The sequence below is a fragment of the Pteropus alecto genome, unplaced genomic scaffold (genome assembly GCF_000325575.1).
Source record: "Pteropus alecto unplaced genomic scaffold, ASM32557v1 scaffold188, whole genome shotgun sequence".
Taxonomy (NCBI): Eukaryota; Metazoa; Chordata; class Mammalia; order Chiroptera; family Pteropodidae; genus Pteropus; species Pteropus alecto.
In genome coordinates this window covers 43,056-61,709 of record NW_006441954.1, presented here as the reverse complement: position 1 = coordinate 61,709, position 18,654 = coordinate 43,056, and the positions used below count along the sequence as shown (strand labels likewise).

The 18,654-nt window shown below is 35.3% G+C and overlaps 1 protein-coding gene and 1 pseudogene across 2 annotated transcripts in view; both read left to right on the top strand.

Annotated features, from left to right (window-relative positions):
• Nucleotides 1–15,498, top strand: part of LOC102886519 (probable ribonuclease ZC3H12C) — a 64,098-nt gene extending 48,600 nt beyond the window's left edge. For both annotated transcript variants that reach the window (XR_003048525.1, XM_025051867.1), the window contains one exon: nt 15,346–15,498. Coding sequence is in view for 1 of the 2 variants with exons in the window: in XM_025051867.1 (XP_024907635.1) it covers nt 15,346–15,353 (8 nt within the window). In the remaining variant the exon portion in view is untranslated. The remainder of the gene's footprint in view (nt 1–15,345) is intronic.
• Nucleotides 15,499–18,473: 2,975 nt separating this feature from the next.
• Nucleotides 18,474–18,592, top strand: LOC112485759 (annotated as a pseudogene).
• Nucleotides 18,593–18,654: the final 62 nt, after the last annotated feature.

Genomic DNA, 18,654 nt, shown 5'->3' with positions numbered 1-18,654 from the left:
TTTATGGAATAAACTGGTTTTTTTACATTAATTTCTCATGACTACTTCTTTATAAATAAAAGTTTATTTCTGAGTACTTTATGACATTTCAGTGATCTTTGTGTCCAATTTCATTCTGATACACTATTTTGGTTTTTATAGCTTTGTAATATCTTTTGATATTAAGAGAAGACTTTCATTTGTCTTTTTTTTTACAAAATTGACTTTGACTATTTTCATTTTAATAATCTTCAAGAAAATGTTTAAATTCTTTTTCTTCCTGCATAGAAAAAAATGTCATCGAGATTTTTATTGAAATAATTAAAATACTAAACACATTGTAAGAATTGACATCTTTTAAATGTTGTGTTCACACCCAATGATATAACATGTTTTTTCCAAATATTCAAGTCATCTTTTATATCACTTACTAATTTTGTTGTTTTACTCTTCTAGGTTCTAAGTCACTTTTTATTAGCTTGCACATATATAAATTACGCTTTGTTGCTATTGCAAAGGGCATTATTTCCATAATAGTTGTTCACTTCTGGTGTATAGAAAAGCTGTTGGTTCATAGGTATTCATTTTATATCATAAATATTATAAATCTTGTTAATGAAAACTTTTATGAGCCTTATTTGCTCAGTACTTACTGAGCATCCCTCTGTGCTAGACACTATGGATTCTCACTCACATCATTGTACTCTTATCCAGCATTACATTTTTCTAGCATGTGTAAACGATGTGTTTTTAAAATGAGCTCTAAAATTTTCTATACAATCAAGCTCCAACCTCTTATGGCTCCTAGGCCAGGCCCTGTCTCAGTTTTAGCTTTCTGCGCTTATCCTATGTCATTTTCTCCCACACATACTCTGTTCCACCCACTTAGGCATTTAATTTTTTCATGACTTAATTATGCATTTCTGCATGCATGTGATGCTTAATCTTGATAACTGGGGAATTTTATTCATTATTTAAAGAGCAACTCAAATGTCACTTTCTATCTACAGTTATTCCTGACCACAGGTTCAGACACAATTTTTCATTTGTATAGCAATATGTGCATACCTCTATTATAATACAGGTCACATCATATTACTTTAATTTTTCATGACTGTTGTTTCTCAAGAGGCTGTGGCTTCCTTCTTACTCATTTTTGTATCTTCAGCAGTCAGTACATTTTTATAGAATAAATGAGATTATTAATCAATTTATTATTTCTGTGATTCAAATAAAAATTAGTGATTTATTGTTTCTGGAACCTACCATTCTTTCCTAATTAGAATGGTAGTATTCTCTCATTTATGTTTATTAGAGGCTACTGACATTCTCTATGATTTCAAAAAGATTATTATTCATAGTTCTGAGATCCTATCTAGTCTTTGCACTAGTCTATAAAGTAATGTGTCTGTAGCTAGAACTTAAATTATTTTAGATAAGAGTTCTAAGTATCTCCTGATCTCCTCCTTTCCCCATCTTTGGCTTAAATTTTGTGTTTATGGTGTTGAAGTTTCCCTTTTTAAATAGGAAGGCCATCTTAATTGCTGAAAAATGGAAGGAAAGTGAGAGTTCAAATCTATTCAAGTATATATTCAGTCTATATTCAAATATAATTCAAAGGAATTATAGTCTGGTGGAGGCAGTGGATATAAACAACAAAGTGACAGCAGTCTGACAATAACTAAGCCAAAGGTATAGAGGTGGTGCCATGGGAGAACAAAGGAGGGACTGATTTCCAGCTGGGAAAACTGAAAAAGATTTCTTAAGAAGATAAAGTAGCCTTAGGTTCGTTTGTAGGATGGGGAAAGACAAGAGAAGAGTACTGTAGGCAAAAGAGTGCAGCCTTTCTGAACTGAAATTTAAAACTTTAAATGAAATCCTGTTAACAAGGGTTTTTATTAACTATTTATTATGATGACATTGGTTAATGAAATCCAATTAAGTTTCAGGCATACAATTCACCTGTAAGGCATATATATATATATATATATATATATACATTGCATTGTGTGTTCAACTCCCACAGTTACATTTCTTTCAATAACCACATATTTGATCCCTTTTACGCCATCTATCTTCCCCCTCCCCCCTTCCCCATCTCAACCCACCCTCTGGTAACTACTAGTCTATTTTCCATGTCCATGAGTCTCTGCTTGTTTGTCCTGTTCATTTGTTGCTTTTAAGTTTACATCCTACATATAAGTGATATCACGTGGTTTTCAACTTTTTCTGTCTGGCTTATTTCGCTTAGCATGATTCTCTGAAGGTCCATCCATGTTGTCACAAATGGCAGTACTTCATCTCTTCTTATAGCTGACTAATATTCTATTGTATATATGTACCACAGCTTCTTTAGCCAATCATCTATCATAGGACACTTTGGTTGCTTCCATGTTCTGGCCGTAAATAATGCCACTATGAACATCAGTGCTCAAATATCTTTTTGGATATGAGTTTTTAAGTCTTCGAAGTAAATAAATACCCAATAGAGGGATTGCTGGATCAGATGGTAGATCAATTCTGAGTTTTTTGAGGAAACTATACTGTTTTCTATAGTGGCTGTACCAATTTGCAGTCCCACCAGCAGTGTATGAGGGTTCCTTTTCTCCGCATCATCTCCAACACTTGTTATTACTTGTCCTATTGATTATTGCTATTATAATAGGTGTGAGGTAGTACCTCATTGTGCTTTTGATTTGTATTTCTCTAATAGCTAGTGGTGTTGAGCATCTTTTCATATGTTTGTTGGCCATTTGTCTTCTTGGGAGAACTGTGTATTCATGACCTCTGCTCATTTTTTTATTGGATCATTTGCTTTTTTGTTTTTATTAAGTTGTATTAGCTCTTTGTATGTTTTGGGTATTAGGCCATTATTGGAGGCATTATTTGCAAATATATTTTACTATTTGGATGAGTGTCTCTACCTGGTTGCCTGTTTGGTTTTTTTTTTCTTTGCTGAGCAGAAGCTTTTTAGTTTGATGTAGTCCCATTCATTTATTTTGGCTTTTATTCCCCTTTGAGGTTAAAATCATAAAATCCTCTTTAAGTCCAAGGTCCATGAGTTTAGTTCCTATGTTTTCTTCTCTTCACTTTATTCTTTCAGGTCTTATATTCAGGTCCTTAATCCATTTTGAGTTAATTTTGGTGAGTGGTGATAGACAACAGTTTAGTTTCATTCTTTTGCAGGTGGCTTTCCAATTTTCCCAGCACCATTTATTGAAGATGCTTTCCTTTCTCCACTGTATGTTTTCAGTTCTTTTGTCGAAAATAATTTGCCCATATAAACATGGGTTTGCTACTGGTCTCTCGATTCTGTTCCACTGATCCATGTGTCTGTTTTTCTGCCAATACCATGCAATTTTGATTATTGTCACTTCGTAGTATAATTTGAAGTTGGGCAGAGTGACCACTCCAGCCTCATTCTTTTTTCTCAGGAAGGCTTTTTTAACTATGTTGATTCTTCTAACCCAAGAACACGGAATATTTTTCCATTTCTTTGTATCTTCTTCAGTTTCTTTTAGTACGGTCTTATAGTTTTCATCATATAGGTCCTTCATATGTTTTGTTAAATTTATTCCTAGGAATGTGATTCTTTTTCTTGCAATTGCAAAAGGAATTATTTTTTCCACTTCTTTTTCTGACACTTCATTATTAGAGTAGAGGAACACTGCAGATTTTAAACATTAATATTGTATCCAGAAACTTTACTGGATACTGTCTAAATTACTGCCTAAAATTCAGGAGAAAACAAATTTATATCTTAGCCCAAGCATTGTGATGACTGAGAAACAGAATCATCAAAACACATGAGCACAGAGAAACTCATTGCTTAAAAGCCCAGGATATGAATAGAGTGGGAGGATAGCCAAAATTAGCTAATTCAAGCAAGAAAGTAAATCACAAGGAGGTCAGTGAAAGATGGAAAGAGCATGGCTGGGAGGAGATGGAGGTGTTACAAATGATATAAATGCTATTAAGACAATTTAATTTTTATTACCAGGTACTGTTCTAGACCCTAGAGATGCAAAGTGAAAAAAGACAGATCGTTTCTGTCTTTAGGGACTTTAAACACTCAGGGAAAAATTGGGCTGTGTGGAAAAAAAGGGAACAGTAACATTTATTGGGCATTTATTATTACTTGCATGCACTGGGAATCAATGCATTACATATGTAATTTTGTACTTAATGATTACAATAGCTCCACATAGTGGGGACATTGAACTAGAACCTCATTCTGACCCTAGGCTCTTTTCTTAACTCTTTTACCTTAAAATAGGGATTATAATAACACTTCCTCCATAAAAAAGCAGACATAAGTTATATATGGAATTCAGTCCAATTGTAAGACGTTATTGTGTCTCTGCTAGATACCTCCAATTTTAGAAAATCAGTGTCAGAAAAAATTCAGAAACCTGTAATATAAAAATAATTGGGCTGAAAATTTTGTGCAGACAGAATGGTACAGATTTGTGTCTCCCTGTTCCTCCCCACTAAGTATAAAAATACGATTGAATATAATCACAAATCTTCAAAATAATGTAAAAGATAACCAAAGAAGAATCCTAAGAAGTGATAAAAAAAAAATGTAAATTGGTTCAGAATTCAAAACTGGAGAAACAACACAGTAGCAAAGCATTTTATATCCCCTTACTCTGTATAAGCTGATCTAGGCCTGACCTTTCACAACCTAGCAACGGAATGCCACCCAAATATGCTCATTTCTCCCTATGAATAATTGGAATCCCTCTGGAACTGTTGGATAAGCCAGATACCACCAGAAAGTGGGATAGTTGAGAGCCCCACTAATAAGTGGCCATGGGGAGAATAATTCTTTCCTGCTAAGCCTGAGATTTTCCTCCCCTACTGGGAGATATTGAAATGACCAGGCAATAAAAGAAAGATGGACTCAACCACAATGAGCATCTCATCCTGGAAAACATCTTTGCCCCAGCAAGCCTAAATCTCCCTTCTCCCACCCAAAGACACTGGGACGGCCAAAATAATTGGACAGGAGAGATCCCACCACGAAAAGCACCTAGCCAGGGCAGTTTCAGGCTATGAGATAAGGGGGTCTCTCTAGAAGAAAACATATCAAAGATGTAGCACAAAACCTCCAAAATTAAACTTATTAGGCACACAATTCCCAAATACAGGAAAGAACCTGTATGCTAAAGCTAAAAAAGATGACTACCTACTAAAATAAAAGATTTAAATGAGATCCAGAATCTCCTAACACAATAGACAAAATGTCCAGGAGACAACTGAATATCACCTGTCACACCAAGAACCAGGAAAATCATAACGTTGATGAGAAAAGACAGCTGACACATCAAAAAGATTTTAAAACAGGCATCTTAACAATGTGTCAACAACCAAATACAAATTATCTTGAAACAAATGAAAGTCTCAGCAAAGAAACAAGTTATACAAAAGAACCGCATGAGAATTATAGAACTGAAAAATACAATAACAAATTGAAAAACTTACTGCATGGAGTCAATAGCAGAGTAGAGATGACAGAGGATAGAATTAGGGAACTTGAGGACAAATAGAATTTGCACGGTCTGAACAGAGAAAAGAGACCCCCCAAAAAAAGTGAACAGAGCTTCAGAGACCTGTGGTACAATAACAAACGTTTTAACTTCATAGAAGTGCAGTAGGTAAGAGAGAGGGTCTTGCTGTAAAAATATTCAGAGAAACAATGGCTAAAACTTTCCAAATTTGATGAGAGACACAAACCTACACATTTAAGAAGTTAAGTGAAACCCAAACTGGATTAGCACATAATTAAATGTTTAGAAACTAAAGACAAAAATAAATTTGAAATGAGAAGTCACACCGTACCTATAAAGGCACACCAATCCACATGATTGTATCTATCATATGAAGCCATGCCAGCCAGAAGAAAGTGGCACATTTCCCAAGCACTAAACTGTCAACTCAGACTTTTATGTCCAATGAAACTATCCATGAATGAATGAGAAATGAGGACATTCGCAGATAAAGGAAAACTGTTAAAAATGTGTCACTTGCACACATACGCTTGAAGACTGGCTAAGGGAAGTTCTTTAAACAGAAAGTAAAAGCTAAAAGGAAATTTGGAGCATTGGGAAGGAAAAAAGGACAACAGGAAGTAGAAATAAGAGTAAATAATAATAGACAGTACTTCTCAAGTGTTTTGTAAGTCATATTTGATTCTTGAAACAGAAAGGCTAACACTATTTGTTACTCAAGAAAATGATATTTTAAAGTGGGAAAAACAAAGGACACTGAGTAGAAGTGAGATTAACATACTTAAGTGTTGAAATGTTAATACCAGTAGAATGTGATATGCTACATATGTATAATAACTCAGAGCAACTACAAACGCTATACATTTGGAGAGTACATCTCTCCTAAACACCATAAATAAGTCAAGATGGAACTCTAGAGAAATGTTTAAACTACATGAAGGCAAAAAAGGGGGGGGGCATCGAAAACCAGAGGAAAGGAACAGAAAACAAATAATAAATGGCATAATTAAGCTCTAACATATCAAGCATTACCTTCAATATAAATGATCTACATACACCAGTCAAAAAACCAAGATTGTCAGTGAATTAAAAAGAAGCTTACTTAATGATATCCTATCTACAAGAAATTTACTTCAAATTCAATGACATAGGTTGGTTGAAAGGAAAAGAAAGTAGGAGTGGCTATATTAAAAATGAATATGGTAAACTCAAAGCAAAGAAACTTACCACAGACAGAAAGGGACATTATGTAACGATAAAAGGCTCAATCCTCCAAAAAGACATAACAATTCTAAGTGTGTATGCATGAACAAGCTTAAAAATATGTAAAGTAAAAGGATGACATAACCAAAAGGAGAAATAAGCAAAATCACCATTATATTTGAAGACTTCAATACACCTCTCTCAGCAATTGATAGAACTAGACTGAAAACTAGCAGGGATATAGAACTTATCATGAACTAAAAAGATATGATTGGCATTTATGGAATCATATCTAATAATAGAAATAAACATATTCTCTTCAATTGCCCATGGAACATAAACCAAGATAGACCATATCCTGGGCCATGAAACAAACATCAGCATTTTAAAAGAATCGAAATCATACAGAGCATGCAATCAAACTAGAAATCAATAACAGATAATGAAAATTTCAAACACTTGGAAACCAAACAAAACTACCTAATAATCCCTTGGACAAAGAGGAAGTTTGAAAGGAAATGTCTTTAATCCTAGAACTAAATTTAAAAAAAAAAAAACCCAACATATAAAAATATGTAGGATAATGCAAAAGCAGTGTTGAGAGGAAAAATTATAACAATGCTTACATTTAAAAAGATCTCAGTGGAATATTACTCAGTCATTATAAAAAAAGAAATCCTATGATTTGCAATGACATGGATCGAGTGAAATCAGTCAGTAAAAGATAAATACCACATGATTTCATTTATATGCATGAACAAAAAGAACAAACTAATCAAAAACAGACACACAAATATAGAAGACAATCTGGAGATGGCCAGAGGGGACGGGTGTTGGAGTACTGGGAGAATGGGGTGAAGAGTTAAAGAAGTACAAATTAGTAGTTGATAGATGGTCACGAGGGTGGAGAGCACAGCATAAGGAATGCAGTTCGCATTAATGTAATGGCTAGGTGGAGAGCCAGAGGAGAGAAAGAGCAATTAGGGGGATCATTTTATAAACTACATAAATGTCTAACCAATGGACTGTATACTTGAATCTAATAAAATAAAATTTAAAAAATAATGAAAAATAAAAAGAAATCAATACATTTTCTATCTCAAGAAACTAGAAAAAGAAGAAAAAGACTCGAAAAAAAAAATAAACCCAAAGCAAGAAGATCAAAGGAAAGAGTAGAGCAGAAATCTATAAACTTGAATATAGGCAAACAGTAGAGAAAATCAAGAATACAAAAGTTTGGTTCATTGAAAAAAATAATAAAATTGGTAAACCTCCCTCAAGACTGGTGGCAATAAAAGCCCAGAAATCACCAATATCAGGAATAAAACAGGATATCATTATAGATCCAGCAACCATTAAGAAGATAAGAGAACACTATAATTTTTACACTCATACTTTGACAAGAGTGGAACAATTCCTCAAAACCACAAATTACCAAACCTAAACCAAGATGAAATAGATAATAACAACAGTCTTATAATCATTACATAAATAGAATTAACAATAAAACAGCTCCAGAAAAAAAACCTCTAAACTCTTAAGCATAAATGGTTTCACTGGAGAATTCTAACAAATATTTAAAGAAACATTAACATCAATTTTTCACAATGTTTTCCTGATAAGCAAAAACAGTACAAAAACACAAAATTACAGAAAAACGTCTCTCATGAACATTAATGCCAAAATTCTCAACAGAGCTGGACTTTAAACCCAGATCTTCCAACTCTATGTTTCTTTCCAACTAGGCTATAGATGTATTTGTTACTCCTTGCAACATAAAATATAGGAGAGAGTAGATTTGAATTATATAACAAATGAGTAAACCACATTTGAGAAGTAATTTTATTCTTTGGAGAACAGTCTCTACCCTCTCCATGTACCACCGAATGTTATATTCTCAGTCGCCATTAGGTAACTTTATGGTAAAAGTTTTCCAGAGAAACAGACCAATAGACATCCTGTGATCTGCTGTCTGCAAGCTCAAGACCCAGGAAAGCTGGTGGTGTAATTTACCACCCTCTGTTCTAGAGGGCAAGAAAAGATGAGACGTGACATTACAGCTCAAGAGTGAGGGGTAGTGGGGGAAGAGATAATTCCTCCTTCCTCCACTTTTTGTTCTGAGAAAGGTCCTATACAAATGAATAGTGCCTACCCACTTCGGGAAGGGCATTCTGCTTTACTGAGTCCAGCGATTCAAGTGCTAATCTGACCCGGAAATAACTTCACAGACATACCTGGAAATAGTGTTTAAACTGCGCACCCCTAGACCAGACAAGCAGACACATAAAATTAACCATCTCAGTAAATATTAACAAATAGTGACAATGATACAATCACTAGTCTAATTACTTTGGAAATCTGTGATTTTTATGCCTTGGTATCTGTCGTTTTCAGATGTTTCATGTAAGGCACTTCTATTTCAGGAGTCCTTTAGCCAGTCCTGCTTTCCATGCTGATATTTCAGCCCTGCTTTCTAAAGTTGGAAAGCTTGGCATGTTCTCCAAACTCATAAAACTATATTTCAAAGTTATATATGAGTGCGCTGAACCCTATTCCTTGGATGACTCTATCATGGAAAATCATGTGTGTGAAAAACTGAGTTGAAAATTTCTCAAGTCATTTTACAAAGTGAATCTCGAGAGTAGGAAAAGACTCTTCCATAGTTATTTTTACTTAAAATGTGAACACAATAGTGCATTTTAACATAGCGAAAGGAAAATTAATTTTTATGACTTTTTTATAAAATGGAAGTTAAGAAAAGTCCTTTATTTTTCCACTTTTATGTAAAAAGTAATTGTTAATTTTAACTATTGAGCCCTGTTATAACTTACAGACTGAAAACTCACAAGTCACATACACCTAAATAGTGAAGTTGCTTTTGTTTAAAGTGAGGATTGTCGCGAAGCAATTGGTCTCAAATGTGATTTCTACATTTTCCCAGGTTATGATTTAGTGGAAGGTCTGCAGGGCAAAAGGTGAAACATGTCCAATGAACTGGGAGACAAATGACAACTTACAGTACCTGCAGAAAATGAAAACACCAACTCCCATCATCTGGGTGTCTGAATTCTTTCACAGTTCTTATCCTGCCATCCAGGACTTGGTGGCTGGTCTTTTTGAAGTAAAGATATCTTGTGCTTTATGTAAGACTACACACCACTTAACAGAATATGTGATTATAAAGCTTGCCTTCCTAGACGATATCAATAACTGCAAATATAAGAGATTTCAGTTTAAAGTGCCACTGAAACATAAACTATGTACACACTTATATATACATACACTTGCGTACGCAGCGCTTTGAGACAATTAAGTATACTTTACTATTGTGCTCTGATAGAGTTTTTGACTCATACCCCTCATGTCTCCAGAGCATTTGGCACAAACCTCTGTCATGGACTGAATGTGTCCCCCACACTCCTATGTTGAAGCCCTAATCTCCCGTATGATAGTATTTGGCAGTGGAGGCATTTGGGAGATAATTAGATGAGCCCGGGAGGCCAGAATCCCCATGACAGTATTAGTGCTCTTATAAGAAACCAGTGCTTACTCTCTCTGTGTCCCCCATGTGAGTGTATAGCAAGAGGGCAGCTGTCTGCAAACCAGGAAGAGGGCCCTCACCAAGAACCCAACCTGCTGGCAGCTTGACCCTGGACTTCTCAGTCTCCAGAACTGTGAGAAATGTCTGCTGTTCAAGCTACCCAGTCTGTGTTATTTTATTATAGTAGCCTGAGCTGACTGACTACCTCTAAAATAAACTTCCACTGAGCAAAGATTGCTCTCCTATTCTTTCTGTTGCTATCTTCAGTGTCTAGATCACCTGGACTCTACAGGTCCTGATGTGTGCAGAAAGCCTGAAGGGTGAATGATCAATTTGGTAATGGCAACCACAGAACTTTTCTGAAGCAACTTAGGAAGGGGGTAATGTTTAGCTTTTCTTTACTCATTGAAGACTTAGCCACAATGTGGGAGTCTGGAAAGAGAGCAGAGGAAACGGCCTTCTCTCAGCCACCAATAATGAGGCTGGTAGGCGAGACAGCCCAGTTTATTTTATAAATTTGTTTCAGTCTGATTTTCTTTATCTAGGACCAGTTTAGATTAGAAGCATCCAACCAAGAACAGAATTAGCCATATCAGCACTGTGTTGAGCAGCCTTGACCTAATTTTGACAGACAGCTGTCATGTGGCACAACTGAAAGGGAAAATCTGTTTTTGGATGTCTGCTCACTAGTATGTAGAATCTGATCATGGAATGTAGCCACATCAGCTCATGAGTTAAAGATCCAGAGAACCTAGCTTGTCTTTGGCCTTTGCTTTCCCTGTTTACCTTTGTTCTGATTTACATCTAAGAAGGTGCCTGTATTTCCTGACCACAGCTTCAACAGTAGCCATTTACACTCTGCCTGACCCTGGATAGACATGGTCCTATTTTTTATTTTCATTTGACATACACTATTTTTTAACAATTATGGGTTTGGGATTTGATCACCATACTCTTCCACACTACATGAAGAAAGTGAGAGGTTGCTGTAGGCAACCATTGCAGATGTGTCTGATTCATTCAGTCTCTTAGCCTTCAGGAAGATGGATAGGTACTGGGGCAACCATAGAGCCCCTTTGTTTATTAAAGTGTACTGTGGATGTACAAATAATATCAACTTGTATGGGCCATAATACCAAAAGTGTAGTGAAGCCCTGCCCTAGAAACACTCTGACAGAAAGTGCATTGAGCTTGCCTACTCCAAGGTGCTGCTGAAAGGGAATTATGACCAGAGGTTGAAACTGGTGGTTTTGCCAAAGAAGAAAGTCCAGCCAACTTGAAGGTCCATGGCAATAACCCCAGAAGACTGCATGAGTGAGGTAGGGATGGAGAAGCAAAGAATTATATATAAGGGGTGTTCTACTCTTGTATTTATTTATGAAAAGTACTTATGCACTTTAAAGTGTTACTCTATATGTTACACTATCACAGTGCTTTCCATGTCAAAAGACTTTCACATATATTATCTTTATTCTGTTCTCTGGCAGATTGTACAGTTATGTCAGGCGAAACCCCTCTTTTAGGATCTCAGATTGGATTCATTTTCCACTAGGTGTGTTGGGAAGCCAATCACAAACCGATAGTGAGCCTTAACATCACGTGCTTTTATTCTACGCCCAGAGAATGGAGATGCAGGAGCGCAGCTCTCAAATCAACTTCTCCACCCTTAGCGGTGGAGAGGTGGCTGAAATAGGATACTAGAAATGTAAGAGAGGTTTAGGTAAACATGGAAGAGGAAGCTTCATGGGTTTTTCATGAGAAAAACTCATTCTTGGGATCAGGGTTCCAGGCACTGTTTCTTTATGATCTCAGCTGGCCATTGTCATGGTAATGCAGCAGCAGCAGTGAATGGTCATTTGCTTGCATCAGTTGGGCAGTGTGGCAGTGGGGAATGGTCTGTCGGTCATGGCAGCGTGGCAACAGTGAACAGTCATGGTACTGGTAACTGTTATTTACCATGAAGATTGTATTAGAGTGTTTCATCTTTGGGGTGTCATTTAGATTGTCGCCTCAGTTTCACCTGGATTCAGCTATTCTTATCAAGTTCTTAACTGCCGACCATGAGCCTCCTTGTGCTCACAGATAGATTTAGAGCAGGGGAGAGGTTCAGCCAGGCCTCTTAGACATTTAGATATGTCCTATAGCCTGTCATGGGTAACAGTCTTACAAAAAGATTCTGAAGAGTTAAGGAGTAGAACAATGTCCAGAATGTAGGTCAAATGTCTACTAGCCATGTGCCCATTCATCTACAATGCAGTGATTGATTCTCATGTTTTTTATTTTATTTCAAAGTAGATGTCTCACAGAAAGACAAACATTAGCCAAAAGTAAAAATACGTCTTAAATTCAGAACTTTTATTCCTTTGCAGTAGTCTATGTTGTCAGGACATTTGTTTTAATTAAATGCTCAAATTGATTCTACATGGGAGAATTATGAGTGTGTGGAAGATCATAAACTTCGCAGACCACACTGACAACAGTGAGAAGCTTTGGCTCTCTCAGTAGTAGAAACCTTTTTTGTGAAAATAAGACATAGAAGCGAGGTTAAGGATTACTTTCTTGTTCCCTTGCAGAGCCAAGATCTTGGAGGCATGTCCCCACAAACAAATGTGCAAGTGTGTACAAAAGACAAGAAATTATACAGACTAGCCACAACAGGGTTAGTAGTCAAATTTGAATAAGCTAATTTGTAAATTTGATCACACTTTTGTTCTAGCCTTGAAACTTGAGTATTGAAAAGCTTTCCTCAAAGCCATTTGAATGCTATGCTAATTTTAAATGTTTGAATTTCACTTAAATTCAACTGAAATGCTTGAATTTTTTTTCATAAAGGAAATGAAAAAAACTATGAAAAATCATCTAACTTAAATCTTTCATCCTGTTTTTTTTTTAATGTGTTTTCTTTTTCTTTAAACTAAGAATAACCAGATTCAGAGTGATTTAAAAGGTTCCAAAAATAGTACTGTTTCTCCTGATTGACATGAAGTTAAAAGTCTAATGAGAGGCTAGATATAGGTTTTATGTTAACAGTGTTTTCTGAGTTGTTGAAAATAGAACAAAACATTTTTTTCTTCTGTTACCTTTTTACAACTGCATTTTCCTAGGTAGGCACACTATTATATTACCACCTTAAAATCTCCAATATAGTCAATGTCAATTCATTGATGTAACACACAGCCATTGAGAGTTTACTATACAGGAAGACTGAGTAGGGCACTGGTGGTTTAGGGGAGAAATGATGACAAACCACAATGAGCAGGTGGGCTTATTCCTCAGGTCTCTGAAGAATTCAAATGGACAGCCACTCAAACATTTAGTACAAAAATATCTTGGACAAAAATCAAACAAGTTCTGTTTTCACATGGTTGTTATACAAATCAAGAAAATTATAGGTTCTGGCTATGAATCAGTTTGCTGAGATGGAGCCCAGTGGCTTAGGAGTTTGGTAATTAGCTTTTTTTTTTTAACTTCTTTATTGAGATATATTTCTTATATACTGTTCATCCACTTAATGTGTACCATTCAATGACTTTTATATATTCATAGAATTGTGCATCCATCACTATGGTCAGTTTTAAGGCATTTTCATTATGCCAGAAACAATCACTGTACCCCTTACCACCATATCCCAGTCCCCTCATGTCCCCACACCCCAGCAAGCACTAATCTGCTGTAAGTTTCTATGGATTTATTTATTCTCAATATTTCATATAAAAGGAATCATATAAAATGCAGTCTTTTGGGACTGACTTTTTTTAATTAGCATAATGTTTTCAACATTCTTTCATGTGGTACTTGTCAGTACATTATTGACGAATTGTATTTCATTTTATGTATATACTGCAGTTTGTTCATTCATTCAGCAGTGTCATAATGGATGCTGGAATTGTTTCCCATTTTTTGGCTTTTATCAATAATGCAGCTGTGAAACTTCATGTTTTTGTATGGCCGTGTTTTCATTTCTCTCATATGTACCTAAAAGGAATTGTGTGGTCATATAGTAACTACATTTACCCATTTGCAGAACTTCCAGACTACTTTCCAAGTGATAGCACCATTTTACAGTCCCACCAGCAGTGTGTGAGTCCAATTTATCCACAGCCTCTTCAACAGTTATTATCTGTCTTTTCTGATGAGTATAAAGTGGTACTTCATGGTTTTGATTTGCATTTCTCTGATAGCTAATGGTGTTGATCAGCTTTCCATGTGCTCATTGGCTATTTGTATATCTTCTTTGGAGAATCATCTCTTCAGATCCTTTGCCCATTTGAAATATGGCTTGTCTTTATTGAATTGTAACAATCTTTCATATATTCGAGATACGAATCCCTTCTGATTGGCAGAAATGTTCTCCCATTTTGCAGGGTTTCTTTTCACTTCTTCATAGTATCTTTTGAACACAGAAGTTTTTACTCTTATTCAATTTACGTTTTTTTTTTTTTTTCTTTTGTTGCTTGTGCTTTTGGCATCATATGTAAGAAACCATTGCCTCATAAAAGATCACAAATATTTATTTCTGCCTATGTTTCTGCTAAAAGGTTTATAGTTTCAGGTCTTACTTTTAGGTGCTTGATCCATTTTGAGCTGTTTTGTATATGATGAGAGATAGGAGTCCAGCTTCATTCTTTTGCATGTGGATATTCGGTTGTCCCAGCACCATTTCTTGGCAACTGATTAACTTTTTATCATCAGACAAATGTTTACCATGGGGTTCAAAGTTGTAAACACCAACATTATCTAAAAAAAAATATAGTCGGTGTATAAGGTTGACTCTCAACATCCAATTCCATATCAATTACTGACATTTTCTTAATCACAACATTTCAGCAGAGCTCCTTAAAAGTTTGTTTATTCATTTGTTTGTTTTCTGTGTATGTTTTGTGACAGTGGTGTAAATGTGGAGAATGAGTGGACTTTAAAATTTACAAAAAACCTTCAGTTATTGGTTATACAGTTTGTGTCAGGCGTATGCTAGGCCTGGCCCAAACTATGTACCCATTAAGTCCCCGTTGTATTGATTACTCTTAAAACTTGTTACTTACAAGAGAAATGAATCCTGTGAATTCTAAATGAGTAATGTATGAAATGTTTATTTTCTTGTATATCCAGGTGAGTGAGTGGTGGATATGAACATGAGACTCTCAGAAATTAAAGACACCTAAGAAACGACGTGGTCCACATCTTCTCGTTTTCTAGATAAGGAAATGAAGGCCCGAAGAAGGGACTGGATTGCCTTGGGTTGCATGTCTCATTAGCAGTAGGGTAAGTCTTAGTACAAACAATAGGATCTCAAATAAATTCTACCTGTGGTTTGCTTGCATGCTTTTGAATATGAGTCCCCTAGGTAAGATAGATATACTCCCTTTGATCCATATATCTGACAATTTTATAACTAAGGAAACACAGTCTAATTACTATATATACAAATGGTCCTCTACATTAGGTCTCCATAAAAAAACTATTTTAAAAGCACTTTTACAAAAGAAAATTGATCTCCCTTCTTTGATTATCCCTTCTCATGTTTAACAGCTATCACTCTCAGAAGAATTTCTTTATATCAGAAGTTTCATATTTGGGTTTCATGAATCCATAGGGAATTCATGTTATGTTGGTTTCTGAACCTCTTGAAATTATATGCATAATTTTGTTCACAGCTTTTATGAATTTTTCAAAGAACCAGTAACCAAGATCAACCTGGATTTTCAGTCTACAAGTTAGCCAAGTTTCTTTTTGCCTCATCTTCCTTGGAAGACCCTTGCTATCTTCCATATTATAACTCTACTTTCATTTGGAGATTCTTATTATTTCTAAATGAAGAATTTCAGATCAGTTTAACTTTTCTCTTAGGCTCGTTCTTTTCTCCATATACTAATTCTTTTTTTATATAATAGTCCTTGAACTCTTTCCAAATTCCTTATAAACCTGAAAGCCAAGGAGATTGGAATTATAAATCACTTATTAATGAAGATCTAGTTTAGGAGCTTGGATATGCTGACAGTTGTGTCAGAGGGTTAGGAGCAACAGAAGCAAAACTACTAAGATATGTCAAGAATGCCCCATAGGTAGGCTATGCAGAACCTCAGGGTCAAAAGAGACAGAGAGTGAGGGACCTAGATAAATTTAAAAAGATCGGGCACATTTCAGAGTTCAAAGCATAGTAAATAGATCTTGAGAAAAAGGGCATGTGGTTTCCACATGTAACCCAAAAGATTAATGGCAGTAACAGTAACACTTGAGGCCATGGTACTGGTGACAGTAGTAATTTAAAAGGGATCCTTAGAGGTCATGGTGAATTTGGAGGATAAGAATTATGACAAAGAAGCCCAGCATCCCCTTGTCACTGAATGATTCTATCTCTGTTCCTATGCTAGGGTCTAGGTTTTGTTTTACTAGCAAAGAAGCAATTCTTTTACAAATCATGTAATGGAATACTCATACTGAGCCAGTTAGTTTTATGGGGTTCCTATTAGAGCAGCATCTAGATCCCAAGCATGGCTGGCCTAGGCAGTAGTGAGACCTTTTGCCATGGTAGGATGAGAGGGTAGAACAGGAAGAATGGCTTCCATGATACAACCTGAACTTCATTCAAGGTTGTTTGTTACTGTATTGTTAATTTTACTCATCCACATCCAGTGGCAGGCCCTCTGACTGTATCTATAGGTGTTAAATATATAAGATTGAATTTAGAGAGTAGCTATCTGAATAATTCAAGTTGAATAAGACCTCATTTAGCACAAATTTGAAGTCCTCTGAAACAGAGTACCTGAAATATCCAGTCAATTCTCTATTTATTTACCACTTAGAAAAGGAAAAAAAGTTTTTTAAAAAGAATTATAGCAAAAAAATCTATTAAAGAAAGTATTACCAGAAGTATAAATATTTAAATTTACAGATCTATTAAATGTGTAAGAGTCTAGTCTCCATCCTTTGCTTTAACTTTTTTGTCCCTTTACTTGATCTCTTCAAATCCTGTCTTTCCTTGAAGCCCAGTTCAGGCCTACCCTGAGATAATAGAACCAACTTGGATGCATTTTGGAGTATAAATGAGATCATACAGTTCAGTCTTTAGCACAAGGCCTGACACATAATATGCAATATTTATGTTAGCTGCAAAGATGATAATAATTGTGATATTGCTTTTCTCAGATACTCTGGTCATCTTTTAACCTGCTTATTCTCTGACCATAAGAAATACTGCCTATACCACTTTTGACACTTAGTATCCTAGTTCAGATGTTATTATTTTATCTCCCTAAAGAGATTATAGATCCTTTCATAGGCAGAAATAGGCAAAAAGTTACTAAATTGAATTGAAAATTGGCATTTACTTTCTTTCCAAGCCATGTGGTCTTTATTTTGATTTTTTTCCTGTATAGAAAATAAAAGCACTAGCTGAAAGGAGGACTAGTGCTCCATCTCTTATCCTCGATAAAGCCCTATAAAAACAGCCTAGTACAAAGTAAGTGAAAAGCTTTATACTATGCATTTTGTATGTGCTACGTATGTTTATATGTGAGGTTGTTTGTTTGTTTGTTTTATCAGCACCAGAACTCTCAGTATAATAATAGGAAATATGACTTCTGTCGAGATTATTTAATAAGGCCTATTCTTTTCGTGAATCATAAAGCCTTTTAGAGCTGGTAAGTATGATCAATTGTTTTAAAATTGGTTCAGATGTGTAGTACACAAAAAGGTAAGATCCACATACCATTAAAATTTATTTATAGAAACAATTAGACATCAGAATTCTAAAACATGAGTTGTTTTAACTCATACATGTTTGCTTACACACATTTGATTTGCCTTTTTTTTTTTATCACGAGGTAATTCCTGCACTTGGGTATAAGGCAAGTTGTTATTCGTTTTAGATTTGAAGAAAGATAATCAGATTAAGGTTATAAAAAAGTGGAATATTGATTTCTTTTAGGCATTATTGGTTAAATTAATTAGTGAATTAATTAGTGAAATTTGAAATGGAAAAGCAAGGTAAGTATCTATTGAAATGGCCATTTCACCTGTTGAGGCTGAATACTATTTCAATGGATTTATTAAGAAAATCTTTTATAATGTATAGATATTAAATGGATTTACAATCATTAATTTATTGATTAATTTTCAAATGGCATTTCAACTCAGAGGGGTTTATGTTCAAAGGAATCTCGTGATGATTTTCCCCTAATCTGTGAATCCATTTCTATCAAGAGAAATCCTTATCACCTTTATTTAAAGTGAGCATAGTCTATGGCCAGGCCACCCTGAACAAGCCTGATCTGGTCTGATCTCAGAAGTTAAGCAGAGTCGGGCCTGGTTAGTACTTGAATGGGAGACCACCTAGGAAGACTAGGTGCTATAGGCATAAAAAATAAAAAATAAAGGATTGTAAACTGACAAGATCCTTGCATCTGTCAGGTTAACCAA